Source organism: Chelonia mydas, chromosome 4 (genome assembly GCF_015237465.2).
Source record: "Chelonia mydas isolate rCheMyd1 chromosome 4, rCheMyd1.pri.v2, whole genome shotgun sequence".
Taxonomy (NCBI): domain Eukaryota; kingdom Metazoa; phylum Chordata; order Testudines; family Cheloniidae; genus Chelonia; species Chelonia mydas.
Window position 1 is genome coordinate 66469570 of NC_057852.1, and position 14870 is coordinate 66484439.

Consider the following 14870-nt stretch of genomic DNA (forward strand, 5'->3'; position numbering starts at 1 on the left):
TGTGCATGCTCTCGTGCATATATGTTGTACGTGTATGGGGCACAGGTGAGGAAGGAAGACCTTTATGAGCTGTCACAAACTAATTGATGTACCAACCAGGCAAGGTACTAACAAACTTCAACAGGACTTTATTTTTAAAGTGGAAACCTCTTTACCAAGCTGCTGCTGCACTCTCGGTAGCTCGCACTCCACCTCCTCAACTTCCCCCACCTCCTTCCTGTTTCCTGTCCTTTCAGACTCCCAACAGCCAGTGCTCCCAGTTCTAATAATTACAAGCAGCATCCAAACACCACACCAATCTACCTTGTCATGCCAGTAGAGCCTCATTGGAGTGAACTGTATGTGGGAATACAGGGAAAAATCTGTGTGTAAAAGTCAACAATAGCACTACATTCATCCAAAGAAAAATGCCGCTGGTGGGCTCTGGCCCCGCCATGTGGACTGTGTCTGAACTGGGGCTCATGCTTGTCCACTCCATGCTGCCACAGATCAATGCTTTCTGAGAGAGGAAAGCCCAGACCATGGCTCCTCTACTACCCACCCTGGCTCCCTCTTCAGCAGGGCCATTTCTCCTGTCACCTGCACTTCTCACTCTCCCACTCAGTCCAGGTGCACCCCAGTACATCACACACACTGGCAATGGACATGCTACAAGCCAGGCAGACAAATGTTCCCAGCACACACCCTGCCAGAGGGCCCACTGTAGAACAAACTGAAATTTAAGGCCAAAGGTCACTATAGTCTGTGAGCATGGGTAATGGCCACGATCATACCAAACACCAGTTTGCCCCTGCCCTGAGCCTCATGCTGAGTTGGTGCCCAGCTGAGCTGACTGGGGTAGGTATAGGGGTCTCCTCAACCTCACTCTGGTACGGGAGTGTTTACAGCAGCCAGCAATGAAGGGCAGAGTAAAACTCCCATGGACCTAGCAGCCTCTGGCAGGGTTGGGAGGGAAAGACGAAGGGCTACCAGTCAAATAGTGGGAGTTAGTAGGAAAGGGGTATGAGATTGAGTGGAGGGTCTGTGAAACTCTGTGCAAATTCTACCCCACTGCAGTCAGAGCTGCTAGAGGGCTTGAGTGTGATCCCTTGCAGATGAACTGTTCCTGAGGGCAGGCCATTGAGGGGTCAGCTTAGCTCCTGCACAGGAGCAAATTTTCTAACAGTGAGCAACCCCCAGCATACATCCCTACTGATAAGGTCTATAAACACTTAATCTTGTAATTAAGTACACTTGTGCTGATTGGTTAGGCTGTACATTCCAGATCATGGGAGAGGAATGACTCAGAGAGAAGGTAGGCCCTTCCCAGCTGGGGACATGCAGGCGGGATTGGGAACAAACTGCCCTGGATTTCAGTGGGCTGCTGAGGGAGGGGATTCCACTGCACATCTCTCTTTTCCATGACCGTGTGTTGCATTAAGATTAGTTAATCTGCAGTAGCCAGGGAAATGGCAGGGGCCAAGCTTCAGGACTGGAGCCATCAGTGTAGGAGGGAGGCAACCCCCTGGGGCCGTTGATTGTCACGAGTGGTCTCTGGTCAGAATCATGCCGTCTATCTTTTGTAAAGCCTTGGTCCCTCACAACACTGCAGATGGAAAGGGAAAGGTATTTGCTAATTTTGCAGTTATCAGTCTTTAATTCAGAATGATTATATAATCTTATGGCAATGTAGTGTTAGTAGAATCAATTAGTCTTTCTTACACTAGCTTATCATGTTTCTCCCTTAGGGGACCACTACTTAACTCATGTGTTGAAAGAGCTGGTGGTATTAGTTGCTAATGAATTGGATTATTTAAAGTGATTGAATAGTAATAATATTAATTATCTATGGAACAGCTTTAGCTTCCCATTATAAAACTAATTTTCAATTCATTCATTTCATCAAGAAAAAACACAAAGGAACCAGTTCCCCATGTCATCATCACTCATGCATGGGTAGTTTTTTTTTTTTTTTTTTTTTTTTGAGGGGGAGGAAAAATGTGTCTCAATAGTTGTGTTTTTCAAAAATATCCTTGTCATTGCATATATTTTTGCAGGTTTTATGGGGCAAAGTTCAAAGTAACAAATATGGAACAAATTTCAAAGCATGCAACCCTCTGAAAAAAGTTTATTCAGTAAAGAAAACATGCAGGAGTCAGCCACATAGTTTGATCATGTTTTATTCTAAATAGGGAGAAAATACAAAAACTGCAATAGCTTACCTCACAGAAAAGTTGATTGTAAAGTACCCCTCTGCCTCATGACTTTTGGCTGGATACAACTGAGAAGTATTGTTAGGTAGTTTTCCTTTTGTAAATAGAATACAATAAATGGAATTTTTCTTTATTTATCCAGTGCCTACTTTTTAAATAATCTAAAAATAAATTTCTGATTCTTCACACTTAGAATGAATCTCTTGACCTGTCATATGCCTGGCTATATAATTGGTATACCTGTTTGTGTAGCCATTTGTGGATATTTAATAGAGAGATCACTAAAACAAACATCTTTCTGCATGAGTATACTAATGTATATAAATGCTGTACTATAATAATGCTATATAATTTATAACTTTTCCTGGTATGTAATATCTGCCTTTGTGCTGTGAATTAGCAGTTTCTTTAGATCTATTTACAGATTCCTTTTAAAATACAAATTGAGTTCTTAAATAAAGAGTACTAGTAGACAAGATCACACAACATTAAATAATATTTCCCTATATTCAAAATGGACAATGATTACTAGAACATTAATTGAAATTTGAACCTAGACCAGCAGAGACTAATAATGCTTGTATTTTATACATAAATAATTAGCTACCCCATTGCATTTGCATGTATACTGCTCATTGTTTAATTATGTGATAAAACTCAATTACTGCAAACCCACAATGGTCACCATAATTTTTATTTAGTAGGCAGCATTTTTGGAATACCTGACTAGAGAATAATGGTACACAAGTGAACATTTGTAATAGTGCCATGTGATTGATTTTAGAATAAAGTTGGCTAATTAAAAAATGGAGACAAGTCTGTGGCCACCTAGGGTTTAATGGTTTTTACTATGCTACACTTCGTGGGCTTTTGGAAATTCATGGCAGCAGTGGGCTAGGACTCAAATCCCCTTTTCTTAGACAAATCATAGGTACCTAGGACTTAGATTATGTCTACACTGTGAGCTGGGGGTGTAATTCCCAGCTGGAGGGGACACCCGCACCATAGTTCTAATCGAGCTAGCACACTCCAGGTACAGTGTAGCCATGGCAGCACAAGTGGTGGGAAGGGCTAGCTGCTCCAAGTACAGACCCATCCAAGACGAATATCAAGGTGGCTAGCCCATCCCACCACTCAGGCTGCCATGGCTACACTACCTTGTGTGTTAGCTCAGTTGGAACTGGCGTAGGTATGTCCCATTCAGCTGGGAATCATGACTGAAATGCAGATATACCTTTATTGTGGCAATGTGCAGCCGTGTGGCTATGTGCAGCATTTTTTCCTCTGTAGTCTTGCCAACCAGGTCTGCTGGTGGTCCCCCTTTGCCCTGTGATTCAGCCCTCCAGCCAGGTCACTTTTGGTCTCACCACTTTCAGGGTAAGCCAGGGGTTTTCACCCAATATTCCCAGGACCTCACAGCAGACCGACAGCCCTGGTCCAGGCCCAAAAGTCCTTCTGCCCAGGAGATAGTCTGCTTATCTTCCCATTGAGCTTGCAGGAGAAGCCAGTACCTCCCTTTACTGTGGGTTCTCTGGCCCAGGGATCCTTGTAGTAAGTGGTTAAGAGCTATCTTGTCAGACCTCTTGCTTCTTCCCAGGGTGACTTCCTGTGTTTGATAACCTTTGTCTCAGGAGGCTCATTCTCAGTGAGGGTCTGCCCTAGGATCAAGCTACTAGTCTCAGTTCTAAAGGTAACAAAGGAAAGGAAGCTAAATTAACAGAAATAAGGAGTGTCACCATCCCTCTATCCTACCAGAATCCTCCAGCTATCTGTCCTAGTTCTGTGCTTACAGACCACCTAAAGTAGCTTGGCTCATTTCTGTGTTCCTTTCAGGGAGCTGAAGATAAGGTCTGTCCACTTCTGAACAAAGCTTCTCCCTTTTAAGACTCCTTCTCCAAGACTAGCATGCCTCACGGGTGTGGCAGGGCTGCCTGAGCACACAGTTACTCTAATTCCTCCTTGCCAGGATTTGTACACCCCACCACACACTTAAGGAAAATCCCCAGTAGTTGAGAGCAGTTGTGTTGATATGGTAATTCAGTTCAACACTTCTGACTCTAAGAGAAACATGGTAAGCATGCATATCAATTTATTACACAATGAATGCTCTAACAGTCTGCTTGTTTCCATTTACTATATAGTAGGTAGTGTATCTGCGACATTAGCAACTAAAAACTAAGGAAGAAAAAGAAAAGGTGATTAAAGCTGAAAATTATTCAGCGGAACATAATGAAATAACATTCAAGCATTAGTAAAGAAAGATGTTAGGCTAAAGTATGTCAAATTAATTTTGGTTCCAGATTATTTTGCTACATCCTATTAGAAGGATGTTTCTTTTTGGTCTGGTACTGATTCAATAGAAACTAATTGAGAGTACAGTATGTCACAGGCCTTTTTGAGCTCCTTCCAGTTTCCTTTGGGAAATTAAGGCAAAAATTAAAATCAGGAATGGGTGATCTGTTTCCTCTCATTTCTACTGATCTTAGAAAGTGATGAATTGATCTGTTCTTGTTTATCCACTTACACAAGTAAAATATTGTGTAAATCTCATTTCCAGATGCCTGTTAGGCAGAAGCAGCTATATGACAGTCTACTGAAGGGCTAAATGAGTCAAAGCACCTGACCTCAGCTATCAGAGCTAAATAGGAAAGATTCAAACTCATGTACATGCAACCACACCAGCACAGACCAAATTCAATATTTAATAAAACAAATTGAAAAAGTGGATGTGAACAGATATTGGGCTTCTCAGGAATAACGGAACTTTGATCATATAAGTCTGATTTATTTACCAGGACTCTCAAACTGCTAGAAGAGTTATGCTGGAGAGACATAAAGAGTATTGCCTAATTATTATGCACAGGATAAACACGTCCTCCAAGTTCAGCAGTATTCAAATGTAGGCATTTGGTTCAGGAAGATTTCTTGGTAAAAGTGGTCATGTTACTAGTCTAGAAAAGCAGACTGGTTATTTCAAGGGTAAGTAGATTTCCCTAAGCAATGAAATATTAAATTCATCTTAGAACCATAGGGTTAGAAGGGACCACAAAGGTCATCTAGTCTAACTCCCTGCCACGATGCAGAATTAGCATCTTGTGTGCTGCAGTGGTGATATCAGACACCTATCATTCACACACTATCAGGTCAACAGGTGGTTGCACAACAAACAAAATGCTATGACTTGGCCATGTGAGAGAAAGTAAGATGCTTGCATGCTTTATCCAGATGTTGCTATGCTATCCTGTGATGGGAGTGCCACTGTGTCACTTCCAGATTCCCCTATGCTTTTACACTTCATTCTTACAGGACCTTGCCTCACAGCCATAATCCTTTAACCAACACTGGTTGGCTATTGGGCACAGGTTACTAATGAGTGATACGAAATATTCCTTCCCCTCTTCCGCAAAGGCGTCCACACTTCTGGCCCTGGAAACAAGAGAATGGGGCTCAGAATAGCCATAGATTACAGCTGGGCATGCTGGGCAGTGTGCAGGGAAGCAGTGTGGTCCAGTGGCTAGAGCATGAGACTGAGCCTCAGAAGCTCTGGGCTCTATTTCCAGCTATGGCATGGATTGCTTTGTGGTCTTGGGTACTTCACTTTCTTCCTCGGGGAAACTGAGGCAGAGGAGTTCTGATACTCATCTTTGTGAAGTTCTTTGAGTTTTCTGGAGGATGAGTGATTATTATACAGCTAATCCCTTTTTGCTTCACAGATGTCTGCATGTTGTCTTCATACCTGTTCATGTGAGTTCACACCTACTATCACTCCAATTTTGGGATCTGAACGTTATAGCCAAGTTTCAAGTGAAATACATGTAATATAATGAATTTCACATGTTTTTGATGTAACACACTTCAATGAGTGCCTAAAACTGGGTCCAGGATTACAAAATTTAGCAAGCCTTTCAAACATGGGCCTACTTGAAAATTAGGATTGGCATAAAGAAGGAAAAAATCAAGTTTTCTTTGGTTTGATTGTGTCTTTTCCTCTTTACACAAAGATAATATGAAGGCGCCACAATGGGATTTAGATGGTTATATTTATTGAATATATACAACTGCAAGATTTAGCTAAACATACACTGCTACTCTTGTTGCATCCTGGCAGCTTCCCAAACACACAATATGGAAAGGGCCACCTTATGTTGAAATGTTTCCAATTAGTATTATGTTTTTCAAGATAAGGGTGCAATAAAACCCAATTTAGTTTTCAGGTTTGAGCCTCTCGGTCCGTTACAGAACATTTATTTAGTAGAGGTCCAATAGGCAACACTTTGAATAATGCACCAAACTTTATTTAAAAAGAAATATTAAGCAAACAAAAACTACAATCATGCTTACATTCAAAGATGAAATAGCATATCAGTGGGTTATCATCCACTAACAAAGTGAAGTACTGCCTTATAATCCTGGAACCTAATGTTTGATGTTAACTGGAGCTTCCCCACAATTTAGCAAAACTACTCCTTTAATATTAAATTAACATAAAACTGTCCTTTACCATAATTCTGTTTCTTCCACTTTCTTATTTCCACTTTCTTGACATTGCCCGTTATTTAAATGAATGTCTGCACCAATGTTCTTCTCATACTATCAATAGACAGTGTTTAAATAACATTCACAATTCTCAAAAACATGCATTAAAAATCTTGCGTAAGCTATTTATACATAAATAGTAACATAACTCTGAGTCATGTCCTTGCTAACTCTTACTTTCTCATTACACACTCTTTCCAACCTCTCTCTAACTTTCTCACAGTAGCAACTTCAGTTTCCCATACTCTTCTACAGTTAGGCTAACTTAAGTCCCAAACCTAATTTCTACTTATTTCTTAAGCCCCAAACCATCCTATAGGCTACACGCTAAGGGGTTCACAGACTTTTGAGAGATATTTTCATACTATTTTCATACACTACAGGTTTCATTGCAAATATTTCATACAGCTCTAGTATAGAAGTATCTCTAGTATTTGTATCTCTGTTTTTGGCCACCGTCTCTTCTGGCTAGATCTTTGAAACCCCATGCAAATGCTTCCTGGTACCATAGAAATGGTGCCACCTCTCAGTTTTCAGGTGGAAGGAAGCTGTGTGGGTCATGGAACAGAGTCTGGGAATGAGGTAGTTTGGGATAAATATGGCCTGAAAGACCAGGGCAAATTCAAGCCTGCTGTAAACATGTGCATTGACCTAAGGGGCATTGTGACAGTTTACATCCAAGAATAAACTTGGCCTTTTATTTCTTCCCCTTATGCAACTTTTTTTTTTAAAAAAAGGTGCTGTTGCTAGTCCAGAGGTGGGCAAACTATGGCCCACGGGCCACATCTGGCCTGGGGGACTCTCCTGCCCGGCCCCTGAGCTCCTGGCCGGGGAGACTAGCCCCCCCCGGCCCCTCCCCTGCTGTTCCCCCTCCCCCCGCAGTCTCAACTCACTGCGCTGCCGGCGCAATGCTCTGGGTAGCGGGGCTGCGAGCTCTTGGGGTAGCACAGCTGCAGAGCCCGGCCTGACCCAGTGCTCTGGGTTGAATGGGGGCAGGGGTCCCGGCGGGGGCAGTCAGGAATGGGAGGAGGGGTTGGATGGGGCAACAGGGTACAGTAAGGAGGGGGGTCTGGGGGCGGTCAGGGGACAGGGAGTGGTGGATGGGGCAGGCGTTCTGGGGGGGAGGCATCAGGGGACAGGGGGGGTTGGATGGGGTAGGAGTCCCGGGGGGGGGCCATCAGGGGCAAGAAGCAGGAGGGGTTGGATAGGGGTCGGGGGCCAGGCCACACCTCGCTGTTTGGGGAGGCACAATCTCCTCTAACAGACCCTCCATACAATTTTGGAAACCCGATGTGGCCCTCAGGCCAAAAAGTTTGCCTGTCTCAACTGACTAGCAACAGCCATTTTTAAAAAAGTTCACATCCCCCTGCAATGGGTTCACTAAGAAAGGGCTGTCCTTGAACAGGCGTCTAATGCTGCTAGTAAATGAAGAAATACAAAGTTTCTCTAGAATGACAAACGAATAGTGGAATGAGTTGTGGTGTTTTACAATGGACTGTATGTGGTAAATGTTTCACATACAGAATACTAGCTACTAAAGATGGAGCAATTAGCAGTAACATTCTATGTGGTAAGTGAATGTGTTTTAGAAATCCCAGATGATACCATTTAAGGCAATGCACTTACTTATACAGCAGAAAATAAAGTGCAATATGATTCCTCAATTAAATACGTTTCCAGATATGCAAATACTTTTTGTGCTATAATCTCTGTAGTTTTACTTGTTTCTCCTCCTTAGTTTCAATTTTTTTCCTCTCTCTATATTGGGAATAAGAGAGGAGGTAGAAGAGATAGTAGTATTGTACTGTAGTTACTTTCCCTTAGGAAGTTTTGTCATTATTTGTCTACTTTTTGTAGCAAACAAGTCAACTTGTACTACTGGAAAAATGCAAACAGTTATTTACATACAGTTCTAGGTGGAAGTATTTAACTAACAAAATAATAGGGCTTTAGCTGAAGCTGAAAACTAGAATTATGTCTCCAATGGATGTTGTAGTACAAGAAAAGAAAAGGGCCAGAATAGCCCCATTGATTTCAAGGACAGCATTTTCCTAAAGTTGATAACTGTACTACAACGTCAGTAGATCTATGCCATTTACATCAGCTGAGGATTTGGCCCCTAAACTTTTAAGGCTGCTTAGAGGCTCTTTGTTGCCATTGTTTCTCTCTATGTTGCCACTCTAGCACAAAGAATATAAAAGATCAACTTGGGGCAGAATCCTGCAGATTTCAGTGGGAATATTGCATGAGTAAATAAAGAACTGAAGGCTTTGGCCTTAGACTGCAACTTCAGGGGACACTGTAGCCACTACACACATAATATATCCTTGTTCTTATAAAGAGAGGATCCCCTGTACGATTCCTTCCTTTTGTGCTTAGTCACATGAAAACAGACTGGAGCACAAAGAAGAATCAATTTGTGTTTATGTTGGGTGTTTTCCTATTCACAAGGCTGAAAATATCAGGCCAATAATTGAAGCAGTCCAACTCTAGGATTTTGTTGATACCGTGGTAGGTAGAGCTGTTATGGTGATGAATCTCATGATGGACCATGTGATATGGGCATCAGGCATGCTGTGTATGAGCTGTTACAACTATTGCGTAACCTTCGGGCTGTGTTTTTGCTATTTAAAAACACCACCTTCCATTCTTTCTACTCTGAAGCACCAGCAACTACAACTCTGATTGCTGCTTCTGTAAGCTTTTAGATCTTAGGACAGGTCTCAACTTAAAAATGCTGCACCAGTGCAGCTGCGTCATTGTAGCACTTAAGTGAAGATGCTCCTATGCTGATGAGAGCTTTCTACCGTGGGTGTAGTTAATCCACATCCATGAGAGGGGGTAGCTATGTCAATGGGAGACGCTATCCCACTGATGTAGCACTGTCTACACCGGGGGTTAGGTCAATATTATATATCACACAGGGGTGTGGATTTTTCACACCCGAGTTACCGATGTAAATGTGTAGTGTAGACCTGGCCTTAGTAACTTTAACACAGTATCTGCAGTGTTCCAGGTATTCCCTACAGTAGATACATGAAGCTTTATTTAATACTACAGATGCTGATGTACGCTTATCAATTAATCTAAGGCAAACATGACAAGATTTTCATGACAACCCTTGTAGTTACCATAATCCTCTTTGAACGGGGAGTAGTGCTCTAATGCTGCAAAATCTAATTCATTCCCACCAAAGTGTAATTCATAAAATGTCTTCATAGCTATAAAAAAAAGACTATTGCCTTTTTTGTGGCATTACAAAAAACTCATTGCAGCTTTAAGGAGTTTGTGTAAATCAGGGTTTGCAGACTCTGTAATAAGAAAATCTATAGCCTAAAGTAAAAAGCAATGCTACTAACTTCCTTCACAGAGCTATCTTAAGCTTTCTTCCATTCTCCCCTCAGACATCGCTCTCCCTCCCACCTTCAGTTAACAAGGCAACCACTCTTTTCCTTGAAATTCAGCCTGAAAATACACATCTTCCATTAAAGTTCCTAATTTAATGCAATTAAGTTAGAAGTGCTATTATGCATAGATTTAAAAAAAAATCATAACTACCTTCCTTGCATCATCCAGAGCAGTTTGTGGCTGTTGTGTCCATTTACACTGTAAACTCTATGAGGCTGGTACCAGGTCTTCCTCTGTTTTGTTTAGACCTGAGCACGCTGTCAACACTAAAGACAAGGACACTAAAATTATGTTTGCTAAATCTTGTTGCAGTCTGCTCACCCTCTCTTTCACATTGAGTCAGAGGCTATGAAATCAGTGACATTTTAGACTGTGGAAGGTTGCCAGAGAAAAGTGGTGGAAGACTGTCAGCTGAGCAATTTAAATAAGAATTGACAAAGCTGTCAAAACACTGTTGGACCAGGTCCTGCCCTGGTTTGCATGATCTATTAGGTCTGTTCATTCTCATAGTCTATAATTCAGATTTACATTTTGCATTGTAAAGATCTCCTCAGCCTCTACTACTGTTTTCTGTAGCCAGTTGTTTTAGTCATTTGGCTTTAGTCTACCAGAGGCTAGTATAAAAAAATATTAAAGCCTTTAAAATAGTTGGTCAAATGCAAGTGGTCTCCAGAACCCAGCCAAGAGAAAATCCTGTTGCTATTTTTCTCCATTACATTTTAAACATGGGTGATGCAGCCAGGAAGATTTGGTTCTACTTTTTTTTTACAGTATATAAATGGAAACAAGATTATACTGTGCACCCAGGAGACTGTCTGCATGTAGAATAATTGCATATGAAGCAGGCTCTCCCTCTTCAAATCAATCTTTTAGATATTTATGATTTTAAATTAGTAAAGTTCTTTGGCATTTCTTAGGAAGAAAAGAGCCACCTGAAGTGAGATGTGCAAATGCAAGCAAATGTTAATAGTCATATTACTAATGTTGTTCTTTGGTTTTTGTCATGGGGTTGCAGATCTGAGACTTCCTAGCGGGTTTTATGTTGTTTGTTTTGTTTTCTGAGATCTGTCTTTCTGCCGCTGCCCTGATCCCTGCAAGTGGATAAACAGCTCCACTACTCTTCATTTCTGCTTTCTACATGGGGATGTAAAGACCCCTGACCCTCTCCTCCCTTTGGCTAAACTCAGGAGGCTTTGGTTTGTGATGCACTTGGGGGGGTGAAACAGTTCAGACACTGGAAGTTGCAGTTTATGGAAACTGAAAAGCTCAGATGTTTTCATCCTATTTATCTTCTTTTCAAAAGGCAATTCCTAATATATATATATATATATATATATATATATATATATATATATATACTGACCTATTTTTTATATGTTGTCAGCTCTTTGAAGCAGGTAACATCTGACACATCTGGAGAGGTTGTGAGGAGGAAAGTCTGAGAAAAATCAAGAAATAAATGGAATGTACAAATAGGATATACGATTTGCCATACAAGATTGGACCACGGGCGTGTTCATGTTCACTATCCTGCTATCCTGCCTTCAGCATGACTTGAAAAAAAAAGAAAAAGGCTAAAGAAAATATTGCCACTAACAGATTATACAATAGGCAATACATTCCTTCGTGACCCCCACAGCAAGCAGTTTAAGGCCTGACTCATGAAGTTTGATTGCCCTTATCTTAGCATACATAACTGCAAGCATTAGAAGTCAAACATCTCCAGTTCTTTTAAAAATCTAATTTTGAGTCTGTGGGTCAAATTCAGACAATAGACCAAGTAAGTAAAAGTGACCTAAGCTCTAAAGATTAATATTGAAAAGTATTATGGGCCAGACACTCAGTTGGTATAACTTGATGTAGCTATGTTGAAGTTAGAGTGCTACACTGATTTAAGCCACCTGAAGAGCTGATCCTTAAACTTTTTAGGTTGTCATTTCTTGTGATCTTGTACACAGTTATTGCTGCAGTCAAAAATGTCTCAATCTGCCTGTCTATCCTGGCTGAGAATAATCAAAAACAGAAGTAATCAGTGGCATTACTTTTAGCTGGTTTCAGAACGATCACATGGGAGCAACTGATGAAGCCATTCTGGGATCAGATGAGGAAGCTTGTATCCAGGAATTTCTAGCAAATATAGTTCCCAGACTGATCATTTAAAATGAGAAAGTTATGTAATACATTCATACAACAGAGATGTAACTGCTGCAGATCAGTTATCTGGTCCATAGAGACATGAATGCAAGGATGGGGAGAGAGGGCGGGGAATGAACAAACCACCAAGCGAATATCCAAAACAGACACCAAGAACAGAAAGGACTAAAGAATTATCTACTGTATGAATCACATTTAAATGAAAGAAAATGTGTTGTGATGCAAAGCTGACCCATTGCAGATTCTTCCCATGTTATATGGAGAAACCTGAAATTGTCTTAGTATAAAAACTGACTCTTAAATTAGGCAGTTAATTTGCCAGGAAAATGTTCCTTCATCTTGCATTCTTATTACTGTTTACTGGTGAAAATGTCTCAGTGTATCTAGGAATATGTCAATGAATTATTTATCAGGCACACGATTCAATTGACTCTAAAATGAAGAAAACTGTGCTGCACCTTACTCTTAACCCTAAATTAAAGGGACACGGTCAGGTCCTTCATTCCCAAAGTGTGGTGTGCCAGTACAGCAAGCATTCTCATAAGGGAGGGGAGTCTTCATAGTGGTTTAGGGCTGGTCTACAGGGGGTCCCCGGTATACATTTCCCCCTTAGCCATTGTTTCGGATACCTGTTGCTCATCAATAGAGGAATGTGTTCTGATTTACATTGGTCCTGATCCACATGTCCGTTGTTTGCATTGATCGGGACAGACATGACTTGGAACACGTCCCCCTACTGTACGATATAGTACTGTACTTACGTCCGCCGGCCACATTCAAGGCTTATTACCTACGGAGAACGTTCTCCATGCTGATTAAGGAGACGGCAGGTGAAGGAAAGCCCAGTGTAAAGGAGTTTTGGAAGTCCTATAATACCTTGAACAGCATAAAAAACATTGATGCATCATGGGAAGAGGTCACTTCGCAATGTATGAATGGCGTTTGGCATGGCAAAATGCTGTCCACAGCTTCATGGGATTTGATGCCGTTCCTGCTCTCAAGCAGGAAATTGTCAAGTTGGCAAAGGATGTTGGCTTTGAGGAGGTGGAGGAGGAGGATGTACAGGAGTTGTTGGAATCTCACATTGAGCAAATGACAAATGAGGAACTGACAGAGCTGGACCAACAATGGATATCCGAGGAAAGCAAGGACGATGATGCCAATGACGTAGGACAGGAAGCCAGGAGTCTGATGACAAAGAATCTCTCCCGTTTCTTTGGATTCCTGGATGAGATGACGGAAATCATATAGAGCGGTGATTCTTTTCATTAACAGTCTGCCAAAGTCTCCAGGGCTCTCAATGATGCAATGGCTTGCTACAGGGAGATCTATCATTCAAAGATTCATGCAGGAGAGCAGACATTGGTGAAATCCTTTTTAAAGACTTCTGCAACCAAAAAGTCAGTCATGGAAAAGCCAGACCAAGAAAACCCAGCCACCACCCCTACCTACATTTAGCGTAATTGACACTGTTTTATACTGTACTACTGTACTGTATTTACTGTATTAAAATGTTCTGTGTGTTTGAATGGTGTTGGTAGGATTCTAAATTATTTTATTCAACGTTTTATGTGTAAAATGTGTACTGTATAGCCTGTCATTGTAAAAAGGTACTCTGTTTAGGCACACTGTTTAGAACATGGGTGGGCAAACTATGGCCCGCGGGCCGGATCCAGCCCCTCAGGGCTTTGGATTCGGCCCACGGGATTGCCCCCCATGGTGCTGCACGCCCCGCACCGCTCTCAGAAGCGGCTGGCACCACATCCCTGGGGCCCCGGGGGCGGGGGAGAAGAGGGCTTCGTGCGTTGCCCTTGCCTCCAGGCACCGCCCCCCCCCAGCTCCCATTGGCCAGGAACGGGGAACTGTGGCCAATGGGAGTTTCGAGGGAGGTACCTGGAGGTGTGGCAAGGGAGCTCTGTGCCCCCCCCCGCGCTCCAGGGGCCGCGCAGGGACGTGGTTCAGGCCGCTTGCCAGAACAGCACGGTGTGGGGCCAGGGCAGGCATGCAGGGAGCCTGCCCTTGCCCTGGTGCATGCCACTGCCACCCCGGAACCGCTTTAGGTAAGCGGCGCCGGGCCGGAGCCTGAACCTCTCCTGCACCCTGCCCTCCAACTCCCTGCCTGCATCTCGCACCCCTCCTGCACCCCAACCCCCTTCCCTGAGCCCCCTCATACACCCCTCCTCTGCCCCAATCCCTTGCCTTGAGCCCATTCCTGCAGCCCACACCCCCTCCCACACTTCACACTCCCTCCTGCACCCCAACCCCCTGCCCTGCATACAATTTCCCCACCCAGATGTGACCCTCGGCCCAAAAAGTTTGCCCACCCGTGGTTTAGGAGAAAAGAGTATTGTCACAGGCGAGTGTGGTGAAGTTGTGACTGCATCCCTCCCACCTCCTTATTCCATTATTTCTTTTGGGGAAAAATTCCCCATCACCCTTTTCAAGAACGCAACCCCAATGTATATAGGGGTTTGAAAAATCCACACCCCCTGAGAGATGTAGCTACGCTGACCTAATCACCAATACAGACAGTGCTAGGTCGGCAGAAGGATTCTTCCATTGACCCAGCTCCTGCAACTT

General features: G+C 42.6%; 1 protein-coding gene across 3 annotated transcripts in view; it reads left to right on the top strand.

The window, feature by feature from the left end:
• Positions 1–1459: 1459 nt before the first annotated feature.
• Positions 1460–14870, top strand: part of TMA16 (translation machinery associated 16 homolog) — a 91200-nt gene continuing 77789 nt past the window's right edge. For 2 of the 3 annotated variants that reach the window (XR_006290703.1, XM_043545932.1), the window contains exon 1: positions 1531–1605. Coding sequence is in view for 2 of the 3 variants with exons in the window: in XM_043545932.1 (XP_043401867.1) it covers positions 1546–1605 (60 nt within the window). In the remaining variant the exon portion in view is untranslated. Of the gene's footprint in view, positions 1606–14870 lie in introns of all 3 variants that reach the window. The other variant, XM_043545933.1, reaches the window with a different exon arrangement.